The sequence below is a fragment of the Gambusia affinis genome, linkage group LG17, assembly GCF_019740435.1.
Source record: "Gambusia affinis linkage group LG17, SWU_Gaff_1.0, whole genome shotgun sequence".
Taxonomy (NCBI): Eukaryota; Metazoa; Chordata; class Actinopteri; order Cyprinodontiformes; family Poeciliidae; genus Gambusia; species Gambusia affinis.
In genome coordinates this window covers 13,251,481-13,278,947 of record NC_057884.1, presented here as the reverse complement: position 1 = coordinate 13,278,947, position 27,467 = coordinate 13,251,481, and the positions used below count along the sequence as shown (strand labels likewise).

Here is a 27,467-nt window from a genome sequence, read left to right as displayed (position 1 = left end):
AGGCCAGCTTCAGAGGCCCGACCTGCCCGCCACCTGAAAGCAAAAGCAGCATGTCTCTCCTGGCCTCAGCCCTCAGAGTAAGCACAGCTGTGTTGAATATTTCCCTCACTCCTCAGTTCATTTGAGGGTGATCCGAGCTCAGTTAGCCCCGGGACATTGAGCGGTAAACAGGCCTGACTATCAAAGCAAACCACCACTGTCAGAGAGACTGAAATACGAGCTTCTGACCACTGAAGCTGTGGATGCATGTGGGCAAGCAGGCAATAGTGGGGCAAAACTCAAACGCTCTCTGGAAGCACCTGGCCTGACTGAGTGTTTAGAGGAGGAAAAAACAAGATTCTTTAAATCATTGGTGGGCAGCTGGATTGTATGTGTACTGTAGCAATTACTGTAATTACTGCAGTCGAAGTCGGAAGTGGCTTTTACTAACTCAATATTCACCCGAGCACTAATTGGATACATACACTTGAAACTCAAATAGACAGCTTGCTTCTTTCCACTGTTTGTGAAAACCAAAAGACATCCCTGCATCTGCTTCGCATCCTGGCAATTTACTATTCCATAATGCCCATAATTAAAAGAATTTACTACAATGATGAAAAATCTGGTGTCTTTAAAGAACCCATATTCCTGATGGCAACTAACCATGTCTTATAAACTTCCCAAAAAACAAAAAGGACCTCTGATTTTATGCATGGAGTCCACGTGGCAGAGATGGAAGCAGCAAGGCACCAAGGCAGTCATTCTGCAACTGCCCACATCCTCTTCGTCCGGTCACCTAAACACAGACTCGTGCTCCAGGGAAAATGACTGGATGTATTTAACTTTATCCGTCACAGTGTAGCATTCATCTTCAGGAAATAGTATGTTCTGTGAGATGTGTTTAACTTGAATGTTCTGACCAAAACTCCATGGTTGGTGTCTGAGCAAGTCTACAAAGATAAAACCCCACATTGAGACATGCAAGAATGACAGAAGAGTGATTCTTGCATGACTCTTATGTAGTCATGTAAGAATGACTAAATAAGAATGTAGTCATTCTTTATTTTCTGGTGCTAGAATGGGAGTTTTATTTTGATCCTCAGATGTTATTAAGATGCAACATATCTCAACACACCTTCATTTAAGCCACTTACGTGTTACATACTTTGTCCCTTCAGATTTAATTTCAGATTTAATTAACCAGGAAGTCCTTTGAGATCAACATCTCACCAAGAATGTACACTGTTTCGAATTATATACTAAAACTTAGACACACTTAAGATATTTCAGGTGAAAATCTATCTTAAAAATAGATATTTTTAATGCAATGGGTATAAGATAAACAGAATGCCAAAGCAAGAAAAACAGCATAAGAATAGCATTATACGGATTGTACAAAAAATATTGTGCAAATGAAGCAGCATGTAAGAATTTAGAATCACCATAGGTGAAAAACATTCACTGGCCTGAATAAGCTTTTTCTGACCTGACAAATTAGAACACAATGTATTTTGATAACAAAAGCCCAGTCCCATATTCACCCAAAAAACCTAATATTTTAGCATACACTTTCAAGAAAGTTGCCCCTTATGTTAAATTTAGCAAAATTATCTCAGTATAGGTGTAGTTTCTGGAAAATATTAATACAGTTTTCTCAGTGACCTCTGCACAACTCAACAGCCTCCCAGAGAGTAAATCTAAAAGAATAAAGCATTATGTCATCTGCATAAAAATGCATTTTAAGTGTTTTTCTCCTGAATTTTGTCACTGGTTTGAAAAAAAACTGAGGGTCTCTATAAAATATTTAAGACTACACTTATATCCATCCACTAACAAACAGCTATCTGAAATGCTAACATGTTAATGAGGTTTTATTGGTAACAGGAAAATTACTGCTTGCCTGGCATGCCACATTTTAACTTTCGAAAGCAATGTTCCACCAGCCTTTTCCACATCTGAACAAAAACATGTTTGTCTAAAGAAATCCCTCTCAAGTCTTCTTAAACACTGAGCATTAAAGAAGCACATGCCTGGTAATAGTTGCAGCTTTTGTATGACATAGAAGTAAAGAAAAAAACATGGAAACAGAGAGTTCATGTGTTTCTTTTGCACACAGCTGGGCATGTTTTGCTGAGTGTGTCACCAAAATTACTGATGATGTCAATGATGGATGTCCCTCAAGCAGGCTGTACTTCAGAGCCTCCTTTCAGAGAGCTTTGAGCGTTTCAAGATTTATCTGGAACTGACTTTTAAACCACAGTCATTATGACACAAGTCTGAAATCCCTCTAGGACAGACAAGACCAGAAAAGCACAGGATGGAACTCTCTTAAAGGAAGAGAAAAAGAAAAAGAAAACTTTCTGAGTCAGACATAAATCAACTGTCAAGTACTTAATGTCCCACTGGTTTTGACCAGTTCTACCAAGCTCAGCTCAATATCCTGTCATCAGTGTTGGAAAATGGAGAATTAACATCTCAGACCACATCTGATGCACTATGCTTTACCCTGTTCACATAACTGCTTCCTTCCCTGCTTTTGCTGTTTTCTTTCCACCCATAGAGCAATTTCCCTGTGAATGGCACAAAAAGTAAACAATAAAAACTACGGTGCGAGTGACACAGAAGGAAACGATGTGTATGTGTGTGTTCTCGGTGAGCTCCTCAGAGGTAGGAGGAGGGCTGTGAAAGGCCACATTGTTGATGTCAAGGCCAGTGAGCATCAAAGGGCTGATTCAGGTTGTGTGGGGAGTCTCTTTCTGCCTCTCACACACCAAACACACACACACACACGCACACGCACTCATTTCCCCTCGGCCCCCTAAAGACCTTCAAAAACATTACGGTTTACTGTTCCTGCTTGAAGCCAAAGAAAAATATTTGGAGTTGACGTGTAAATTTAGTGTTAGGTCAAGGGGCATATAATAACATGACTGAGTGTGAAAGAGTAAAATATTAAGACAATAGGTTCTTTTTTGCCACACTCCATAATACGAAGCTGTTGAATTTGACTCCTTGTAACATTTTGAGCAAAACTTTCAAACAGAGTGACCATTTCTCTTCGAATTTTTTTTAGTTTTTCTTGCTGTGCATATCCTTATTTTCATTCTGTGTTTGGGTTTGGTCTAGTAATACCGCAAGAAATTACCCGGTGACCTGAGTCAACAGACTTTTACTGATTTTTATTTTTTTTTTTCCATTAAAGACAGTTTACCTTAGGTTTAAACGGACACAATGACAATGAAACCTTTCGGTATGAAAACTGAGTGAAAAAGTTTCAAAGTTTGCCAGTCAGTGTCAGTGAGGTTTGAAGTCATGAATGAAATCATAGAAAGGATTAAAAAAAAACTGTAATAAGCTTCGAAAAAGGAGAACTTACTGTTTTCCAACTTGCAACTCAAATACCATGTCATTCTGAGATTCAGTATTGGACTTCTGAAAATATTAGCAAACCCATGTTTTTAAGCCAATGTACTCTTACACAAAGCATAAACTCAACTGTGAACTTAAAAGAAATCTGTAGGGCCAACTAAGATAGGAAAGTTAGAAAAAAGTATTCTGAATGGTCTTTTTGAGTCTGGTTATTTTTCTTAAACAAAAAACAAAACCAGTTAAAATCTGTAACAGCATGTCAAAAGTTTACAAACACCATAGGTTTGAAATTGGCCACAAAATTTAGGTTGGTGCATCGCTGCTAAAGAAATGTCAAAAACTGTCTTTATTTTTGGAAATGTATGAGTTTCAAATTTTGCTCATTGAGTTATGCATTAATTTTTTTGGTTTTTTTTGGTGTTTTTTTTTACTTTGAAGGAATTATGTCCTACTAAAGTTGACACCAAGCAAATTTTGAAAGCACTGTTTACAGACTATGTTCATAAATGACTATGAAAATTTGGAATAAGCACAATTGCTGGCATTAGCAAAATTGTCCATGAAACGCCTTATGAAATCTCATTTATAACACTTCCAACAATTCAAACCAAATAAAGCTGCAGGGCTGATTGAGTGGTTTAATTACTCTCAACAAGCACATTAGAGTAGAGAATTCAGTGTGTAAATCAGCATATTTGTGCTTTTATGTGCATCTATGTATGTGTCTATGTGTGTGAATCAGCACAGTCAGACACCAGTAGCTCTGCTGCCATGTCAGGATGAGATTTAACGAGCTTTAATAGCAAGCTTTAATGAGCTTAATTAGGAATCCATGCGATCCCCGTGGAAACGCCTCAGCCTAGCAGAACCCCAGTCTGAGCTGCTTTCAATTGGATTACTCTGGCTAATGTCACCAAGATACAACTGCGAAAACAAACACAGCCCGATGGGGGTGTCAACTGGGTTTGGGAAGGGTCGTAGGTGAGCTGAATGGGAAAACAGTAGACGGATGTCAGGGAGGCACCTTGGCAGACGAGACGTACCTGCTGAGGGATGATGGGAGGAGGGAAGCAGGAGAGATAACCAGCAGAACCAGCAGGATTAGTGTTTCTCAGGGATTTGGCTTGTACACAGTTGACACAGGAGGATAAGTCGCTCCCTTCACACCGTTTTCTCTCTGATTACAACTGAGCTCACGTTTAAAGTTGATCTGCTGTATTGCATAATGTCTTCCTTTCCTTTCCCATCATGAAAGCAGAGTTCAATTCAATTTTGTTATTAGCTTAGAAAATAATCTGAATGTAAATAAAAGCATTATAAGGTCTTGTCATATATCTAACATATGAGCAAGAGAGATGCTAGCACTACCTCAAACACAATCTTTTTGACTTAAGGTTCAACTTACTCTGAATGCTGTAACTGGATGAAGGCATATTTAGACAGACCTGATAAGACCACAGATGTGGCTGTTACTAAGAAGCCAAGAGTTGAAAAATCTAACAATTTTCAGTTACGCAGTTTAAATCAATTTAAAGACAACTAATGAAAATAACAGTTGGAACATGCAAGTGCTGCTCAGCTATAATATTAATTCAGAAGCTTCAGTGTTTTCAGTGTTACAGGAGATCCTTCCTTCCCACAGCAGTTATCATCTACAACAACTTACTGAAGAAACTTTTATAGTATGAGTTCCAGCAACATTTAATTATATCTTAAATTTATTGAACTGAAGAACAGTTTGATTGCTAAATTTGCACTAAAGACAATTTCATTATCGTTGAGAAAGGCATAAATATTTTTGACATGACATTTTTTTTTTATAAATGTACATAAAACAGATGATTTTATTTCCTACCAGAAATAAGATTTTCAATTGACCAAAAGTGAATTAGAATCTAAATTTGCAAGGGATATCTAAAATTAAAGGCTCAATTTGTTCTCTAAAATCACACCAAACATAAAGTTCAGATGGAAGTAAGTGTAAGGTAATATAAATCTTCTCTGTGTGTTTAATTTTCCTACTGATGCTTACAGTGAAAAAAGGATGGAATAGCTAATATCTTTCATTCATCTCCTCCCTCTCTTTCTCCAGGATCATCTTGCCTCTTCCTGACCACAGGGAGATTCTGTAAAGTGCGCTTCGACAATGACAGAGTGACCTTTCAGATAACCACGATAAACCTGCCCATCCTTGCTCTCCTTCATCCCTGGCCGTGCTTACGTTTGGGGAAAGACAACACACACACACACACACAGATTTGAACGTGCACCGACATAACAGTGAATATATACAGGCATATCTGATGACCTACTCCCTGAGTTGATGAAAACTCCCCCCTGAGGGACTCTGACACAAGCATGCAGACGTGCACGCCCACTAGACCTGTTCCCAGGAGTAGGATCACGGGGTGTCATCTGGCCAGCAGGATATCACTCGGCCCCGGGAACTACAGAGGTCACAGAGGTCTCTCAGACGACATCAGGCAGCTTTGAGTTGCAGTTCATCTTTTACCATCTATCTAAACTAGCTCATGCCTAGAGCAAGTCCCTTCATGGTATTGCTATATATAGTTTCCTTGCTTCCCAGGACTCTTTGTGATGTCCTGCTGTGGTGGAAAGAGTATGTGGCTCATCATTATAAATCACCCTGTTAGAATAAATAAAAATTTAAAGAGCCTCTCCTTGGATTGGAACTGAAGTCTCCATTAGTGAGGGCAGAGAAAATGGTTGTCTGCACAGCAACATGCAGGAAATCAGCACACCAACTCCCTTAATCACCTCAACAGGACTTTTTTTATCTTCTTGTTGGGTTTCATTCTCTCTGGTACTCAGTGATGAAGTCCAGTAACCTCTTAAAGGAGAAATCTACATTAGATCAAGTATTTTGTTCATTACATCTGGCTCTCCAGAAACACCATCCTTTATTTTTCCTCGCCATCTTTAAGAGGACAACCACGCTTTCAACTTTTCCATGTAGATGCTCTTACTGAGTGAGGAAAAGTGAAAGGTCAGCGATTTCAAGTATTAGTCAGGCAAGAAAAATGAGGTCAGAGAAAGAAATGAGATGTAAAAAGTATTTGAAAAAGAAACAGAAGTTTCCAAAACTTGTCAAGATGATTTCGTGATTCATTCAGGCTATGAGAGAGCAAAACTTTCAGCACATAACAGGAGGGTTGAACTAATTACAGCAAAACAACTCTGTTATTTTGACATTTTGACTACTTTTTTGGAAAGCTTAGGGGTATTGATCTAGACAGTCTTAGATTTTTCAGCTCAGTAAACACAGTTCTCAGTATAACCATACAGACCAACATTTTAGATCACAAAACTTAGTTCTTATCCACTGGCAGAGTATGTTTGGGTCAATGTTGTGTTTTTTTGCATTTTATTTAAATGTTTTAATTTAAGTCATGGTCCAAGTTGGAGTAATAAAAAGAAGATACTCCAAAGTCAGAATTGTTACTGGGAAAATTGTACACTTCTCATCAATCCATCATTAAAATCCAACATGGCTCCTGTCTGTTTAAAACCTATGATAGCTGTCTATTTGCAGTACTCCTGAATGTCAAAGGGTGATTTGAGAATTTCCACTAGAATTCCCAATAACCATCAGTGGTGGCGCCACAGTTTAAGAACCATGCATTTAAGAATACACTACTGTTTTAGGGATAATAGCCACACTAATTGCTAATTTAGGGCACTAAATTTGGTTAAAATGCTAACTATGTTAATATGTTGTCTTTGTATTAAAGTACTACAACTCTGTTTTACAGCAACTACTTTCTCAAGCACACAATGTGAAGCCTGTTCCTTATAGTGTTAATCGGTGCCAGCAGTAGCAAAGCTAAACTTCTGTTAATGACAATTCTTATAAAAGACCATTGGAATCAGCTAAAACTATCCTTGCATTAATCCTTAAAAAAAAACCAAAGATCTGAAATCAGATGATAAATTCCTAGCATTGCATCCCTAATGCTTAATGAAGAAAATACTAGAGAGAAATTTGTTTTTTAACCTTGCGTAGGTCTGGATAAGGTCAAGGGAGATTAGTAAAGGGAGAGAATTGGAGAGAGTAAGCTCATCTTATCATGCTGTGCTTCTGGAAAGGGGCAAGACTGTTGATAATACACAGATAACATGCAGTGTGGATAAGAAAAGCAGAAGCAGAAACAGAACCTCGCAGCAGGAGCGCCCAAAAAGCCACTGATTAGAAGGCGAAGCAGCAAATAGAAAAAGTTTGACAAAAGAGCTACGAAAACAAAAGAAGACGCAGACCAATATACCAATTTGTGAACGCACACGCACACACTCTGACTATGATTTCATTTCATACGCCTCCGGGGCCAGCAAAGGCAGCGATTAACGACAACAGTCTTGGTGTGTATGCGTGTGTAAGTGTGTGTAAGGCCTGATCGTTAGAGCGGCCAACTTGTGTAATACAATTACAGAGGCTGCAGAGAAACTGCTAATGTGCACACAGGCAGCTCCGTCAGATGGATCAGGTATTGAGTTTTCTCTGCTTAATTCACTTTCCAGCACACACACGGGTGCATTAGTTAGATTAGACCAGAAGGAGGGGACGGGAGGTGGGCTCGGTCTACCGCCGAGACGGCCAGATTTGTTTAGTGGTGGCTGTCAATTACAACCCTGACCCTTGCACTAAATGGCTGCTCATCCAGCGGAAGAGAGGAAAGCAGACAAAAGCCAGACAAGATTGGTAAAGACGCAGCCATTTGCTGCAAGAGATAACAAGTGGCATGTTGTGGAGTAAACAATGGTCAAAACATGACGCATCAAGCTACACCAATAAAACAAAGTGCTGTTGCCTGAAAGGGGAATGTGACCATCAGTGAGATTAGTGAGTCAATGTTATCACTAGAATGCTGCAGCAATGGGACAATGCAAGGCCGGGGGTACATGGATACTTAGAAATATGAAAAAGCAAACAAATTGTTCAGCTTGCTCTTTTTAAAAGTCAAATGCAGTTAAAGAGACTGATTAAAATTACAACCAAGCAAAAAATTGTAAGGTAAGGTCTAAGCAAAGTCTTCTTTTCTTTTCTTCTGCTAAAGAACCAAACATGCATTCTTTCTGGAGGTCATTATAACTTTAGTAGCTCTTTATTTATTTTATGTCTGATTGAGAAAAAACAGCATTTCAAAACCAAGAATGTGAATCCTTTAGAGTATATTTGTTTAAGGAATGCAGGGGACAGAAAAATGATGCATCTGTTGGGTCTTATCTTAGTGTTAAACCCATTAAATGTCCTCATGGACACGTACATTGGCTTACATGTAAGTGTTTTGAGGGTGACAGTTAAGTCCTCTTCCTTAAAGAAAATTACAATTTACAGATTTGCATTAAAAAAATCTTGGAGAACTTTTGATCAACACAACATGAAAAAATGAGAAGCATAGACAAATAAGAAGCTAAGTCTAAAGAAACTAAGGGCAGTTTAATATTTTTTTAATTATATATAAAACCAACAACCTTTTTCACCCTTTTAATGAGATTCAGAGTTAAAGAGAGACAAGCCATCATAGCTGTCTGGGTCACTGTGCTTGCTAGATGGCTTTCTGCACACAATAAAGTGTAACGGAAACAGAAAGCAGCAGAAACACCAGTTATTAAATTGTATTACATTCAAAACAAAGTGCTACCTTTAAGAGAAAAAGTTGATAGTCAAACAAATGGAATCATACTGAAATATGTCATGGGCCGACTTCTCAATGAGTCAAATCAAAAACAGAAAACTACCATGCTAGCCTACTACTTTAACAAACATCTCAGAATTGAAACATTAGCAAGAATAATAGGTGATTTATTTAATCAAGTACTGAAACAAAATATTAAGGCTTTTCCTCCAGAAACCCAATTTGGAATCTATTATCCGTCACTCCAAGAAAAAGAAACCGATACTGCAACATCTGGAAAGTAATGTGAGGCAAAGTAGGACCCCAGAATATTATGAAATATGTTTATTTCACTGCACTTTCAACCTACATTGTCAGCCATATTTTAGGCAAGGAATTTATTTTATAATTTTACATCAGATTCATCAAACTATTGTGTTTTAAACATATGGATATTTGCACACTTTTAGTTGTTTCATACAACTGTACTTAAAGAAAGAACAAAAAAGCAAATGAGATCACTCAGTAGGTACAAACACATGCATAAGTCTCTATGTCGCTGCGGAATCATTATACCAATTTTCTCTGTAAACCTGGTGCCATTCATCCTAATGGAAAAGAACACAAGAAGACTAATCACAATGCTTGTTACTGAATCATCATAATTCTTTTCCATAGAGGATAAATAAATTAAATCTCACTGAAGCTCTACTTTTCCAGTAGCTAAATGAGCAGCAGGAAGGGGCTGCAGTTTCTGTAAACACCTCCCTCCCATGTAAACATATATAATCACAACAAGATGCCTAATGCAGAGGAGCTCGTAATTGTGTCACTGAACTTAGATGACTGAGTTTTAGGAGGGGTTGTGGTGAGGGAGGAGGGATTTGCAGCTGATTGAATTAAAATGTCTGCTTCACTCTCAGGAGACCACCCTGATGCAAAGTACAAAGATTGTCTGCTTGTAACTGAGGCCGTGAAGTAAAAAATAATTGTCTAAGGCTTTTCCAAAATTCTCTCTGCAGGCTCAGAGATTTTCTTTTTACCCCTCTCCTTTTAGATCCCAGCTTTTTCTTACAGAATAAAATAGGAAACCAAAGGGAGAGAGGACTACAAATGAAGAGTCAAGTTGGATGTGACAGGCCGCGCAGAAAAAAATTCTTTATTCAACGATAGATGGTAGACAGCAACATCTCCTTATTGTGACACATCCATCATATCACTCATCACTTTTGTTCTCCTGTTTGTCCAAACCTTTCAGACCAGTCCTTCTGACTATATGACTAAAGACAAAGCAGGATGTTAATGACTGGGGGCATTTATCAAATATATTAGCTCCAGTTAAAAATGTCTTTGCACCATTACAATGTTGGGCCTCGCTGCCAGTATCCAGGTACACTAAAGTTTTAGAAACACTAAAATTTTATATCAAAATATGGTTTGAAGCCCTTTCCTAGAAACGTCAGGGAAAGTGACCATAGTTATTCCAGCTGCATGGAATATTAAGAAGTTTCATATTCTACCCCCAACCCCATCTGTTGATATGCACTGCCAGACGTTTAGCTAAAAAAAAAAAGACTACTGCTTCTTTCAATTGCTGAGAATAAACACAAAACTGCTTGTCTGGAAATACTTTGGGTCATGAAAAACATAAAAAAGTCTTTGAAAGTAAAGCTTAAAAGAGACCCTATTTTAAAAAACCGAAGCTGCAATCTATTATTCTACATTTTCCCTTAAGTCTATGTATCATAATAACAATAAATGTTTTTTTTGTAGAGAACATTGATACTGAAATAATCATAATGTTACATCATAGCAAATGTAGGAATAATTGATACTTTTCTGTTTTAAATAGAAGGAGTTCTAGGCGTGTTCCACAGAAACCTTTTTACATAAACCTTTTACCAGTGCAGCTTTCTGCTGTCATTATCATCCCCCTGTGTTTCCCGTGCACTTACCTTAGCAAGAAAATATAGAAAACTAATCCAGAAAAAGGCCCTTTTATGGAAGTAAGAAGTATTTCAACATCTACCAAGAACTTTGGTAGATGTATATGGAAGTATATGGAAGGAGAGAGACATAAACGTCAAACTGATAAAAAAATAACTAAATTATACTTTAATCATCTCAGTTCAGATGCACAATTTTTGCTTTAACTTTAATAGGGTAAAATTCTTGCCAACTGGATTGTTGGGAGACTTTCAAGAAATATGGTGCTTTGTAAGATATGTCTCTCAGGATTTATTTAGATCAACATCAATTAAAGTTCTTAACGTTTTTCTGACTTTGTAGGGATTTTAATTCAGCTTCACGGTGTAACTGCTTTGAAATTATCCCCACTGGAGCTATCTCTACTCTTTTCTCCTTCCTGTTGCTCCAAAGGCAGGAAAACACTACAGCAACACTTTTCATAGATTTTGTCGGGACTCTATAGAAGTTAGTGTAATTACTACACAGGATTATTTGTTTTAGCTATTGCTGAAAACTGAGGGTTTATATTCACAAAAGAAGATAAACTGATGGTTTATTTTTACAAAATAAACCCTCAGTTTGTCCCAAAGGTACAAATCCAGCAACATGAAAACATTACCAAAACCAAAATTGTAGGGGTAAAAAAAAAGTTCTGATGAAATAAGTTCTGGTTCTCATTGTCAAAATGTGCCTTTTGTTTTAAATTGTTGAGGAAAATTTTATGCCATCCAGACTTTAAATAAACATTTTCTACCTCAAAACACTTCGTTGTTGTTGTTTTTTTTTGTTTGTTTGTTTGATTGTTTATTGCACAGCATTATTTTGTGGTGCTCCCACAGCCTGTTTCCCATGTCTCTTACTCCACCTTTTTAAAAGCTTGTTAATTCTTTTTACTTAAAACTTTTTTATAGAACCATCTCCCACCCCACCCAAATTTCTCTTAATATTTTATCCAGTGTCTTTGTAGGAGTAGCAAGTGATAACTTCGGAAATGTTAATGGAAAATATCATGATACTGTGTTATTTGTATGCAAGGCTATCATACCATGAAAATCTCACATATGTACTGTTTTCTGTTGAGTTTGTTCTGACAGGAACTAAAACGGAAATTATCATGACAAATGTTCTTGCTTGTCTTGAATGTGACCCTAAATTCAAAGCGACTACTAGAAAGAAACAAATAAAGGAAAAAAAAAAAACTCCAGTCAAAACCAAAACCAGGTTTCACTGGTGTCTGGTGTTTCATGGAGAAGAAACACAATAAGGTTCAGATTACGCTGCCAAATTTCCCAGAAATTGCAGGCGAATGGAAATATGCATGTGAGCTGGTAACACTTAAAGCTGCCCGGTGCTTGCAGAAAATGCTGCTTGCAGAAAATGCTGCTTTGTATAATGCGGCTGTATTTGTTTACCAGATTTTTTTTGCCGCTGTTCCATGAACAAAAAAACCGCACAAAGCAGCCATGAATAGCTGTGGGTTAATGTGCCTAAATACTGGATACCTCCAGTCTGCTCATCTCCTGGGTAAAAGACACACAGCTTAGGAGTGGTTCCTTATTCCTTTTTTCCTCATCTCCAGTTCCCCCTTTCTATTCTTTTTCCCGAGGCCATGTCGGTGCTTTTGTTGGCGAGCGCTTGTCATGGAACATAGGGATGCTAAATAAAATATTTGGCACAAAAAAGCAGAAAACATGGCTAACGGAAAGCTAGTAAGGCTTTGTAGACTTGTAAAAACAAACATGATTTAGTAATGTGAAGCCTTCTAAATGTGAGACGCAAAGAGCGTGTGCAGTGGGATTTAAACAAGCAGCTACCGGCGGAAACTCATCAGGAGGTGCAATTCACTGATGCCATGCTCTTTCCTTTACACAGCCCTCCCCACTCTCCCCATCTCCTCAGCGTAACCCTCTCTTCTTTTTACCTGATGGATCAGCTTACTTCACGTCAGCCTAAAGACCATGGGAACCCCTATGCATAGTGTGTCACCACTGAATTATCGGTTTCCGCTCCACATGCTCCAGCATATCTGCAGCAAGCCATTACTGTGTATCAGTTTACAGTAACTGTGCTGACTCCAGCGCAGCTGGTGTACCGTATGGAGTCATGCTTTATAGATGTCTGGAACTGGAGAAACAGACTTGTCATCTCACCGAGCTTGGTCAATTTTTTCCCAAACTAGGATCTCATTTCTTCGTCATTTTGACAACAGGGAGAACAATCCTCCAAAGCCCTCCTATAGAAATTGATGGGCATGTTTGAAAGTCCCTGATATCTGGGGGCACTCCAGTGGATTAGCGGTTAAGATGGCCCCTGCTCGAAAGCAGCTGGAGTCCATCATTGCTTCTCTCACTCCCTCTTTTCATACTATCTCTCTGTAACCACTTACAGGCACAATTTGAATAGCCAAAACATTAGATAATGAAAATGAAAAATCTGCTAATATTTTTTTGCTGTTTGTAGAATATTTATTTTAAGTAATTTTACTAATGTAGCACTAATGGTGAAGCTTAATAAAAAAAGATAGCTAAAGTCATTATGGGTTGAGCAAAATGCTGTGTTGGTATCATGTTTCTTTAAAATCCATTCGACATTTTATTTCAAACCACAAATACACAACAGTTCATCCAGTATTTGTCACACCTTTTAACTTACATTAAATAACTCATAATCTATTCCTATCAATAAAGATAAACTCAAAAAAATAATTAAGAGACAGTCTTGGACAAATGTGTTTTTTTTGTCTATTGCTACAAGATTTTTTCATATACTTACATAATACGGTCTAAATACAAGTATAACCACCAACAGTTGTCGTTTATCTCTGTCACAAAAAATCAGTTTTATGTGGATTCTGATTCCTCCTTTAGTGGCAGCTGAGAATACCCTCGGGGATTTGCAAATAATTTACGATTCATTCATAATTTTATTTTAGTTATACTGTTATACTGGCAAACTGCACAGCTGTATTTCGCATAACCAGTTTTTCTTTTAAATCACAGCGCAAATATTATGTGCATGGTTTAAAAAATGCTATTATAGCCAAGCACAATATTCAGTAAGCAGAAGACTTGAGTTTCCCTGACATTTTAAAATTAAAGAAGGATTGTAATGGCTGCTGCAGCTTTCTGTCTCATTGTTTCATTTGACCGGCTCCACCCACGATGCTTAGAGATTCCCAGACGGATTTTAATGTAGGAGACAGACCTGAAACGCCATTCATGTTTTATGTTGTTTCAAGTTTAGACTCAGGAGAACAATTTTTATATGTTTTGTACAGTCACCATTAAGTGACTGTACACTTGTGAGGCACAAGTCAACCTGACAACAAGTTGTCTTAAAACAGACAGATGTTAGATTTAGCCTAGCATTTTGTCAGACTGCTACACATAAAAAAAAACTAAGAAGAAAAAAGAAGAGCGTTTACAGAAGAGTGAAGCGGTATACGTCAAGTTATAAACGTCTTCAGGAACAAAATGATAAATCATGCAAAAACATATTGGAAGGTTAATTGAAAAAAGCTTCATGAAACAGCATATGCTAACCTACACAAACTCTAGTTGGGGCAAACTGTCTCGCTGTCAAGAGACAAAGATAGTAGAGACTGTAAATAGGATTGGGATTACGTTTCAGTAAAAACCTAATATTAAATGACTCGGATTGTTTTCAAGGACAAAAATCTTGATCAAAGCATCCCTAGTGGAAGCAGATATCAGAATTAAATTCATATTTTTACAAAAGCAGAGTTGCAATTAGTATGCTACTTGACTGTGTATATTAAAAATGTACTTTTATTCAATGGTATTTATCTTGAAATATGCCTTAATCAGTTTGGCTTGTTTAAACCACAGACATAATACATATTACATATGTTTTCCACATACATGCTAATCACACTGACAAAAAGACATCAAACAAAAAGCTGACATGTCAAGTTTTTTTTTTTTTCCAAAAACCTACCAGTTGCCAGAGGGATAATGTTATACCCTATTTCTCTGCCCTATATTTACCATAGAATCTTTTTTTGTGTGTGTCAACTTCTCATGCTCGGAGCCACTTCAGTTCATAAAATCTATGCCACATTTCATATAAAAAAAAAATCTGAAAAGAATAGAGAAACCAGGGGAAAAATGTAAAAGAGGCTTGCAATATAAAAGATGGAATCACAGCACAAGACCACTGAACTGTGGATTCAATTGTTCCATGAATCTTACTCTTTACTCTTTGTTGTAAGTATCTTTAATACTGTTTGAAATGTACAAACAAAATCTCTAAAGCAGACCACTGATGTCCTCTTCTAATCTGAGGCATATGATGTTCAATAAACCTCAATAGCAGCATGTACATCACAGTAGATTTGAGCCCCAGTGTTTTTGGGTTCTGCTTCTTGAAGGATTAGCAGCCTGTGGAGGTTACACAGCAAACAAGAGTTGTGTTTGCTGAATGAATCAGTGTGGAAGATTGAGTCTATTCAGACTTTCGACCTTCTTTGGAAGAATCTCTTGCTTTCTCCAAAGTATTTTGAAGCAATCATCACAACAACATTCATTATTCACTCTCTGCCTACTGTTTGGGTAACTCCTTGAAAGGGGCAAATGCACAGCTGGGAGCTCTCCTCCGCCAACAGGGATGTTTGAGTAATATTTTACGATTCATAATGAATTGAAGTGAGCACATTTCCAGCTACTGAGCACATCCTTTGTATAAATATGAAAATACGACGCTACTAGAAATCTGAGGGCAGCTGTATTATGGCTGTTTCTGATCCTTTTGTGTTAATACATCATGCAGTTCTCACATTTACTTGAACTCTTAGATCAGCAAAACTGGTTTCAATTATTAAGCTCATTTCCATAGCTGTCATTAACCGAAAAAGAATGCATGAGAATCAAAGGCCGCAGAGCCATTTATTTTCCGACCGATGTAGCAGATTAGAAATTTCTCACATCTTTACAACAGAACAACACGGTACCATTTGCTCTTTTCTGACAGAGCCAACAAATGTAGCAGCCTCAGTGGTGTACTTTACATGTTAGGAGTAATAAAATAACCTTCCACCACTGGGGCTTCTGTCTGGGCCCCATCTAAATGAGACCCATTGAGCTTACCCCAGTTATGCACTGTCTGCCAGCAGTTAAGTCACCAGGGACTGATCATGGAGATATGGCAAACACACACATGTTGTACAAACACAGGAAAGTGCTGACACCCAACAGCAATCTCAAGTTGCAAACTATTACTGGAGTCACGGTAACAAAGCCAAAACTGGGGAAAAGAGGTCACACAGTGGGTGTTAAAGTTGGTGGGAGCTCTGCGGTGGGGTGGTTGATGGTGAGGTAGTTAAGTCTGCTATTACACAGTTTTTTTTTTTCTGCAATGTTGAATTCCACTGTTCATGCTGAGACTTGTGAAGAATAATTATCCCCAAAAAAGACCAGCGAAGCAGGATTCAGTTGCTTATGCAAACGATAAGTCAAAAACATACAATTTTGGAAAAACTAGGTGTGTGTTTGTATTTTGACCCTTCCTTGATGATGTATTTAGTGGGGATTATTCATACAACAGTACATACCAGTTGAGAAGCTTTAATTTATCACCTCATTTCACTCAGTAAAAACAACTTTTACAGGCTGGCATCGTGACACACGTTTAATTCTGCCCTCTGGTAATGGTCTGCTTCATTTAAAAGTCTGCTTGGCAGCTCGGTAGATAACAGATGGAAGAAAAATGTGGGGAATTATGAGAAAGATTGATTTTGCAAAGAAGAACGGTCTGGTGTTCAGACAGTTTATTCTGAAGCAGACTTTTTTTCAAACCCAGTTATCACTGGACAAACAAACGCGTGCAGAAAAACAATAACGTGCACACAAAGACAGAGCTGTTTTCGTAAGAAGAGACACATAGAAAAGTATATATTCAAACACCTTGAATGTTTTTTTTAGAATTTGTCATATTACAACCTCTGACTGCTTTACTGGGATTTTGTGTAATTGACCAACACAAAGCATTGGAAAGGAAATCATTCTTAGTTTTCAACATTTTCAAATAGAAAATGGCTTCCATTCAGCCTCCTTTATGTCAATTGCTAGGAAAAACTCTGTTTGCTGCATTTACAACAACACATCTCTGTCTCCACCAGCTGTAAACATCTGGGCTTTGACTGAAACTTGCGCCCTTTCTTTTTTACAGAGTAGCTTAAGTTTTTCTGGACTGGCCATAGGGCATTTGTGAACAGTGAATTTCCAGACTTGTCAATGATAATCACATTAGTTTAGGCCTTCGACTAGGCTGTTATAGCACAGTATATATTTACTTAATGATTCCACTGCCGTCTGGTTGTATGTGTAGAATTGTTGTGCTACTGAAAGGTGAACCTCTACCCTAATCTCAAATCTTTCGCAGCCCCCAACAAGTTTTCTTCCAGCATTGCCCTATATAAAGCTTCATCCATCTTCCCGTCAACTCTATAAAGATCCTTGTGTCTCCTAAAGAAAAACATGCTTGCAGCACAATGTTGCCACTTTCTTTCAACAATGGCTTTCTTTTCACTAGTCTACAATAGCTAGAAGTACACAGCTAACAGTTGTTCTGTAAGCAGATTTTTTTTAATCTCAGATGCGCTTCTCTGCACCTTCTTCAAATCTATTTCTCTTGGGTATTTTTCCATCTCCTTTCCAGGCTTTTAGATGTAGGCCAATGCACTTCTTTTGGCTGATTTGTTTGGTCTTCCACACTCAGATTACACATAAACAATTGGTTACAGTGGATTTTATTCAAGAATATTAGTATAATTAGAAATACCATCACACAAATCAGATTTTTATTTGCAAAAAACTATGAAAACCATCTATAATTTTCTTTCCATTTTATGATTATGCACTACTTTGTGTTGGGTTACTAGATTAAATTCTAATAAAATGCATAAAAGTTTGTAGCTGTAACATGACCAAACACTAAAACTTCAATGGTTGTGAAAACTTTTGCAACACACAGCTTACACAAGCTAGAATGAAAATTAATGAATGAATGGAAAAGAGTGTGAACTGTCAAAGATGCAAAAGGAGAATTACTTCTCATTTGTGAAGTATCGCTGACCTATATGTGGGTGGAAGTAATTATATTCAGCAAAACTCAGCAGAAATGTAGTTAACTCAACAAAGGTTCTTTTTCCTCAAAGCTGTTCCCCAAAGTCTTGTAAAAGTGTATTCCTCCAGAAGAACGACAATCATTGTCTTTTAAGGCATCCCAGGCCCATCTTTAAGCAACCATAATGTAAACCAGAGACTCTGAACTTCATTTGTGGGATCTCAAAAGCAGACACAGGAATGAGGTAAAAAGAGAATGAAAGAGGGAGGGGTGGCACGAGGATAAAGTATCTCATTTGAGCCCCGTAAAAAGCAAGGAGGCACAAACATTTGTCTGAGGCAAGACTTTCATCAGATGCTTTAAGAGTGTAGAAATAACACAGAGCAAGATGCTGATAAAGTCGAGACAGGAAATGGGGAACGTTTGGTCTCCTGCTCTCATGTTTCACCCGGGACAAGGGGGTCCCACAAGAACTCCCTCACTTACCCCCCCTTCCCACCCTCTCTTTCTGTTCTGCTGACATATGAAGACCACAACCCTCTACAAGCAGAGGGATAAGCAAATGGAAAACTAGATCCTTCTAAACAGAAATAAACACATTTAAGGATATAAATAAATGTGAAGAGGTTTAGCAAAAATAAATTCTTCATTCTAATGTAGATTATTATCTTCATTAGACTGTGTTATAATTAAAATATCCTTTATCAAGGAGATTTTTTATATTTGCGCTATACTCAAAGCTGTGTGAAGGAACAGAAAGCAGCAGAAAGCAAAGAAAAGAGGCTTAGTTTCATCAGACAGTGAGGACTGAGCGAAAGACGGTAGCTGTGTTTCATGTTTCAAGAGAAGGATGGATTTCTAAACAAACGTCATAATTCAAGTAACTCCATGCTGACCATGACTCAAGCATGATGAATCATCTCTGAGATCACCTCATTACTGCCTCTTTGGCATGTTGGACGTTTTCGTGAAGAAAGAATGCATAGCCTGAGTTTAGCATTAATGTTCCTTAATTGTAACAAGCAGTCACATTACCGGGTCCACCAATATTTGAAGTAAAGAAGTCTACAGACTTCTAAAATATAGTCAGCTTGTATTGCAGACATAAGCTCACAATAAACAACAAATCTGATGTAATACTTGTTTTTTTTTCAAAGGTTGATAGTGCTGAACTTCTGCTCCGAAAATGTGTAAGTTACTTTTTTTAACATCTAATAAAAATCTAAAGTTATGTTTACATATTTAATTATCAATCAATTACTTCCATGAAAGAAAATAAATGCCACCCCTGGATTGGCTGCTTTGCAAATGCCAGCCAATAGCGTGGCAAGTAGCAATGCCAAAACAATGTGCAAATAGGCAGAGTATCCACAAATAATTTGAAGCCATGAGTCACAGAAAAAATCCTGAATAGGTGAATCTGCAAATACTGAACTGCAAATAGTCAGGGCTCCAGTGTAGCTCCAAATTTACTGCAGAGTGAAATGCTTGTTTTCCAGTTTTGAAAAAGCCTCCCACACAGTCCTGCGCAATGTTAAATTGCAGTAGTTCACAAAATTCTTTAAAAAACATTAAAAACTACAATCTTTTTGCCAGATTTTCTTTCTCAGAAATTACATATATCGTTTAGTGTATTTCTCTAACTTGTAATAGTGCAGTTTTCACCATTGAAATCCAAAATCTGAATGAACTGAACATTTTGAAGCATGTTTTACTCTATATGTTGGATTACATATTTGTGCCACATTGGGCACCTGCTTCCTATTTACAGCAGCAGTTAGCAAGGTTGTTCATGCTGGAATAGGTAGCTTGGTTAAAAGGACATCGGGGAAATAACCTAACTGCATTGGCCTCTTAATCAGCACATTGCGTTATTTATAGTGACCCTGAGCAAGGTAACATTACAGAGGCCTCTTTAATTCTGTTTAGGTTGCATGCAAACTGTACAAAATTAACTGATACTGTAGAGAGACATTGAGGGCAACAACAAAGTTCAGGTGTTTAGGAGAATATAAGAGAGACTTCATTATCTCTGAGGGAAATTCATTGAGGGGCAGGTGTACAATGACTACAAGGTCACATGCACACCAAATAAAAAAAGCAAAAAAAATAAATAAAACTATATATATATATATATATATATATATATATATATATATATATATATATATATATATATATATATATATATATATATATATATATATATATATATATATATATATATATATATATATATATATATATATATATATATAAATATATATATATATATATATATATATATATATATATAGCATCCATAAAGTTCAGATTGTCTAGATGGGAAATTAGTTTTAAAAGGAAAAAAATCAAGAACGTTATCAGATTTATAAAGACGTAAAAGAGAAGTTTGATGAAAAGATTGTTTAAAACTATTGCTTATGCAGCAGATAACATTTCCTTGAGAGTAGTAGTTGATACTAGTCTCCAAACAGGATATGGGATGGGTCCTTCAGCATCTTCTTTGCCTGTTTCATTTCAGTGATTTCATAGATTGACTACAAGGGAGGGGGTTGATAGTTCGACCCAACTATTTTCATCTGTGACTTTACCATGGGTGCAATTCTAGATTAAGATTACACAGTGAGTGAGCCATACCAGGCACATATATCTAATTATACTGCTCAAGACAGCTTTATAAAAGGTCAGCATTATCCTGGACTCCAAACATTTTAAGCCTGTTCAGAAAATGTGGTCTTAGGGCTAGTTTGGAGACAATCAATATGATCATTCCAACACAAATTACTGCACATAATGATACTCAGATATTTAAAGGTGGGCACTTGTTCAATAGCTCTGGAATGGTTGCTCCACTTGTTCCTCTGAAAATTTGATGACTTGATTATTAGGCCCCGTACTACTAAGAATGAAAAAGTAATGTGAATATTGCACAATTATATGACAAACATGAAAAGAAAATGAGAATAAGGTTGGGCGCTAGTGTTTCTCAAATTAGTACATAAATAATTACTGAAATATAAAAAGTAATAAAAAGCCTCACTAGAAAGTCACTTAACTTGTGAATTCACCTGTATGTAGCTGTGTTGGCAAAGATACGTGGCTGATTTCCAATTAGGGACAGAAAAATGTAGGTGGACGTTAGTGGTTGAACACCAGGGGAGAGGCCAGGATGCCAAATTAAAGGGCAGAAGTGGAGTATGTACTTATTCTCACTCATGGTGTGCTCTGTCAGCCCTGCTGCTTATAATGGCATGAGAAGGGCCACTTAACTCGTAATCACTTCTCTCTCCCCCTTTGGCTTTGTCCTCCTCTCCTGCACCCCCACCCAGCCCAGATTTTCTGACTGCTAGCTCCGACCTCTAATCATAAACGAACAGAGGATCTAGAACAGGAACAGTGGTCCACTCCCCCGTCTCCTTGCCTACAATCCCATAATCAGAGGGCTCCTGGATACCAGGAGGCAATGCAAGGTTTTGAATGAGAAATGGGTGCACCTCTAATGCATCATCTCAAGTTTGAAGAGCCATTTTGCAGCAAAGGCAAAAATGGTGGGAATCAGCTTCCCACCACCACCATCATTATTGTTAGGATCATTATCTCCCATCTCACTCAGTAGTGTAATTGAAAGTGGGACCTTTTAAACAATTATTTTCATTTCCTTTCCATAGACGAAAAGACAAAACTTGCCACAATATGTCAAGGTAATTTCTGCCCTGTGGTGCACTTTGACTTTCTACACCCGACGCAAACACACACGCACCCACACCCCCACACACCTTCACACAGTCCAGAAACAATATGCGTTGTTAAGGCACACAGGTCAGCCATTCTGGCACAGGCCTACCTGTCAAGCGCTGCTACTTGTGCAGAGCTCTGCTAATGGACTGCTAATAGAAGTGAATGTTGCACTGTGAAGCTCCCCTGTAGTTGAGAGTGTCACACAGGGTGATTAATGACACTCCTCTCCTCTTCTGTCCGACTGCTTTCACCCTTACCTCTCCCTGCCTCTGCCAACAGCTCCCCCTTCTCTTCATTGCTCACCTTTCTGTCCTTTACCTGCGTCCTTACAATCTCCTTCATCTCACCTATTTTGTTTTTCAAGTACCGCTCTGGAAAGAACAAGAGTTTTCTGATTTTCTATTATACCCTTCACTAGTCAGGTTTTGATGGCTTCAAGGCATCACCGCATGAGAGAAGCAAATAAAAATGTGGAAGAAACATGGAAGAGCAACATTTAAAAATAAGTTATTTGACTTACTGAACTGGATGGAGGAGTTTGGGTTTTTTTTTTCTTCCATATTTTAACATGGTTACTAGATTGTTCCACCAGGAAGAATTTTATAGTTTTTCAAACGCTGTAAATTGTGAAATACCATTAAATATGCTCTGAAAAATAGAAATTGAATGTTGATTTGATTCGGTGGTGTTATATATAATCCAGACACACAGCAGAGTGCCATTTTATAACACAATCAAGTAACTAAGTTACCTGTACTTATAATAATGATGTATATATCAAACATAACATAAAATTAATCTAATTTTGTCATTTGACGCCTTGAAATTGGGCATTTGTCTCTTTAAGTAGCCCTTCAGTGTGCCCTTACAGAAATGCTTCTCATTAATCTATTGACAACCATTCTTTGGGTCGTTTGCAGTGAAAAGTAGTTTGGATGATGACCTCAGCAGACTCACAGTTCCACCAGGTGTTTTCAAATTGCTGCTGCTTCTGCTAGTCTGGAGGAACTGAATGGGGAAGGTGCTGGAGAGAGGTGAGGCGGAAGTACGGCTTGGAACTGCAGCTCAGAGGAGGAGCTTTGTGTAAATGGATGGTGCTTTGTAAGAGCAAGCGTTTATGGAAAGAGGAAGAGTAAATATAAGTTATCTTCAGTATTAGTAAGATGTCAGTAAAACACAGAAATACTTTAAATGCAATAATTAAACTGCAGGAAACTAAAAGAAAGGAGCACAAATATTCAAAGTGATGCAGATAGTTCATGTTTTCTTGTTAATGCTAGTTCTGACGTGTTTTTCCCAAACATTTTTGGTTTTGAGGGTCACGCAGTCTAGCCGGTTATATTAGGATGTGTTCAAAAAGTATTTAAAGCCACAAATTAGTATTTAATTCAAAACTGAACTGTGAAAGTGAAAGCAGCAAAATAAGGGGAGATGGAAAAAATGTTGCCATGAGACAAGTGAAAAAGAAAAAGAACTTTTATGAACATTAAAAGGAACAAAACTGAATTTTGAACAAATAACAGTACAACAGTGAACCTTGCAGTAGGGCCAACTGTAAACATGGCAGCCACAGTATCCCGCCTCCACCAGCCAACCACAAGGTATCCTCACCCACAGGAGGAGCGAAGACTGTTCCCGGCCCTAAAATAGCACACGTCTATATTTTTTGCTTTCATAACAATAGTACATGACATCAAGTAGTGCAGGGAAGCAAGCTCAGCAGCTACTTTTCACAGTAATTATCGCTTGCTACCACGCTCCATCTGTGGCTTAGCTAGCAACCAGCATGTAGCTCTGCCCCATTGAAGCCAAACTGTGCAGACAATCTTTCCCCTGCTCTCTTCTATAACGTACGCGCACTGCAAACCTAATCTCTATTTACATCAGTTACATTAAATTCTTCAGTTACGTTTAATTTATTGAATTTAAAGCTGTCATTTCGGTCAGCTCACGGGGGAAAATTTATAACTCCTGCTCCTTACACACAGTGTGCTTATTGTGCATACGCTCAGCTTAAAAAATGACCCAGATGATTGTAATGTTAGTAGACCAAAGGGAGCTAGTTTGTCAGGGCCCAGGAAAGCCTGTTAGAATAATAATAATAATGAAAATACCATTCCCATTCACTCCATGTAGCACCTGGATTGTTCGGAACAGGATTGTCATCTGCGGTACATAGCAAAGCCTCGCAGAACACTTACTCAGGATGGTTTATAATCCATATATGTATCAAATATCCTTTAACTTTCCCCTCTATAAAGAATCCTCAGAGGACACATCTTCAGGAAGCAGAGGAGCAGGGTGTGAGAGAAGCAGGAAGGTACAAGAGCAGCCGTATGGAAAAACTGAATTAATCCCAAGGATGGCCCTCAGCACCTCTCTATCCAGTGGCTAACGCAAAGACGAGCTACATAAATGTCAACCTTAAGGTCAGGCATGAAAATAAAAAGAGATCAAGTATGAAAACACTTCAGATACGTTTTTCTTTGTCTAATGAAACACGGTTTTCAGAACTGTGATTTTATGTGAGTTAGAAAACCTACTTAAAACCCATCAGATACTCCTTGTAACTCGCAGACAGATTTGTTTGCCCAGTAGGAGTTCTTAACCAAGCTACTGTCACAAAGCCCTCACTGAAATCTGTCTCACCTTGTCTCTTTTAGTGAGGCTTCCACCAAGTAAAGAGCACTCTGATTATTGAATTGAGCTAGATCCCTCAAAGAAAATTAAAAATGAAACAAATACAAGTACACAGAAGCAGAAGATGTGTTCTGATAATCCACAAACAAGCCATTCAGGAACAGAACTGTGTTGCAAGTAAGCGTCTGTAAGCGAGCCACTTTAATCACCAGTAGTTTCACACTGAAGAAGCATCTCTCAAGCGATTTGGAAATGTGTACAGCTCATCAGGGCCCCAAAATAGCTAAGCCCATTAATTAAGCTCAAACAATGTTCTCCTGCTCTATCGACTTCTTAATGGACAGAGAGGAACCTTGTTCGTATTCCCATCCAGTCAATGACACAGAGCTCTCCGGGGTTTTGGAAAGGGTATTATGTCATCTCACCCTGCCCTTCAGAAGCTGCTTCTGGCCTGTGTTTTGTTCTTCCTCGCCCCTTTTTTTCAACTCCGTTTTGCTCATTAACAATGTAGGAGTGAGATGACAATTTGGAGGAGCTGGATAAGGTTGCTCACAGATTCTAATCCTTGCCACACGATAAGTGCTTGAGCCGCCAATATAACCTCGTCTGGCTCTCAAAGACCGCAGACATTTAATACGGTAAAATACCCATATACAGTTGAGAGACCACCTGACTTTATTCAAGGCCGGTACTTAAACATGCACAGACAGATAATGAACAATTAAGCGTCAAACAGATGCTCTCTTCTAACAGCCCTTTGACAGGTAATTTCATCCACAAGAGGATTAAGTAAATACCTTCAAGTGTTTTAGCTTTCGCTTTGTTCTGTAACTGACAGCTACTACAGTTTGCCTAAAACATCAATGGAAAGTGTGGTAGAGAAAAAAAAATGTTTTCTACCAAAAGAGGTGGAAACAATTGAGTTTTAAAAGATGATTGGTGTAATTATGGGTGCAATTTTAAAATAATGAGTTGCATCCATAAACATATAAGTTTAAGTGAAAAAATTTGTAACTTTATGTTTTTGTTTAAAATGTATGTATAAAGCCCCACATTTGTTTGCAGAAAGTAAAAAAGATAGTTGAAGATTTATCAGATTTTTCTACTTTTGACCTACATACCACTGATGAGAGCTGGTTGAGTAAAAGTTGGTTCGTATCTCAGAACCACCAGGCTTTACATGCCTCATACTGATTCTGCTTATTCAGATCTTTTTTTTCAGACAATAATAAAAAACGAGGAAAAATATAAACAGTATTTTAATTTAAAGAGGGAGTAACTTTAAATAAAACAGAAAATTACTTAATTACAGGTCAACACAAAGCATGCAGCAAAGTATACTAAACTTTGTCTATTTTATTTTATAACTATCTCAAAGTAGCTTGGTCTATTGCTTTATAAAAAGAAGGATGGTGTTTTTTTTTTTTTTGATAAATTAAAAAATATTAATTTATGATTTCTAAAAATATATTATTATTATTATCATTATTGTTGTTGTTGTTATTATTATTATTATTAGTTTCTTACTCACCAAAGCAACTCTAAGGAAAATCAGCCTATTCAAATCTTTGGCCGATCCACCGGTATAACACGTATTAATTCAGTTCGGATCGAGGAAACGTAAATTACATATTCTATATTCATTGACCCTAAATGACTTTGTAGACATTCATCTGCCAGGCAGATTAGAGACTGACTTTATAACTCTGTCCCAAAAGTTGAGTACTCGACTTAAAATATTCCTGCTTAAACTTTCGGGGTGTTTTTTTTTCCGACCATTACAACCACTCCGAAGCTAAAAGTGTGCGTGAAACTTTGACCAGTCGTAAAGTCCGCACTAAGCATTAAAGTTTACCTTGAGCAAATCCCACATCCAGCAGGAGAAGGAGCAGAAGCCAGGATACGGACGGCATCTCCGGGGGGAATCTCGTCACTCTTCCCCTTCCTCTGTCAGTCTGTGTGCCGCAGCCCATGATGAGGAGTCAAACTGCGCTCTGAGGCAAGTCCGAGTCTCTGAGTAAATGGATCTCCAACACGCTTTATCCTCCCTCTGTGCGCCGCGTTCCCGTCCAGGTAGCAACCTCCACAACCAAGAGCGCACAGCGTAGCTCCGCAGAAGATATCTCCAGCGCACTGATTGTTTGTTTGCTTTTTCCTCACAAACATGTGATAGTTTATAGAATAAGATGTGGGCGCATCGTCCGCCGTTAGAGGAGAGGATGTTGCGTTAAAACCTGACTCCGTTTGATTTTCCTCTCAAAGGTTCACCAGATTTGCTCTGATGTGTGGCTCGATACCTTGAAGGTGAATTCATGCTCCCTCGCCAAATCGAAGTCCAACACGCGGAGAGTCCCGCTCAGCCGAACCTGTTCAGCGTGTGAGTCTCACTGGCGGGACTGAACCCGGGGAAGGAGCCGTCTCTGCGGACTACCTTGCTCCTTCAGCCAATCCAAGTGCTCCGGCGAGTGGCGGCGCTGTATCAAAACCTGGCCCGGACAGCGGCGAGGAATGGAAGCTGTTTATTAAATGCAAGGCGAATACAAGTTCGGGATTTAGAAAAAACAGTCAATCAAAAGTGTGACATAAGAAGAAAATGTGGTCTTCCCTACAACTCTATCTCAAGAATACGAGACGGGGTTGTCTCTGCCTCAAATGATCTGCTATCTGCTTAAAAATATGTATGTCTCATAAATTTTGAATGTTACACAATGCCAATTATTTAAAGACTTATGTAAAAATGTAACCTCACATGCATCTACTTAGTCACACATGTATAAAATAATTTGTCTGGACTCCTTTTGCATGACTTACTATATTAGTGTGAAATAGCATTGAATTAGTCACCCTGTCAATCTGCTGAGGTGTTATAAAAACCCAGGTAGCTTTATTAGCACCCTTCAGCTCATCTGCAGTGTTGAGTCTGTTTTTTTTCCCTATTTTCCTCTTGACATAAATTCATTAGGAGGTTTTAGGTCAGAAGAGTTTGCTGGCCAATAAGTCACAGTGATATGATGGTTATTTTATGAGCAGGTCTGAGCTCCTGCTGGAAAA

General features: G+C 38.0%; 1 protein-coding gene across 3 annotated transcripts in view; it reads right to left on the bottom strand.

The window, feature by feature from the left end:
• unc5cb (unc-5 netrin receptor Cb) overlaps positions 1-26,958 on the bottom strand; it is a 144,453-nt gene extending 117,495 nt beyond the window's left edge. For 2 of the 3 annotated variants that reach the window (XM_044096282.1, XM_044096283.1), the window contains exon 1: positions 26,272-26,958. In XM_044096282.1, coding sequence (XP_043952217.1) covers positions 26,272-26,389 — 118 coding nt within the window. In that variant the 5' untranslated portion in view covers positions 26,390-26,958. The remainder of the gene's footprint in view (positions 1-26,271) is intronic. The other variant, XM_044096284.1, reaches the window with a different exon arrangement.
• Positions 26,959-27,467: the final 509 nt, after the last annotated feature.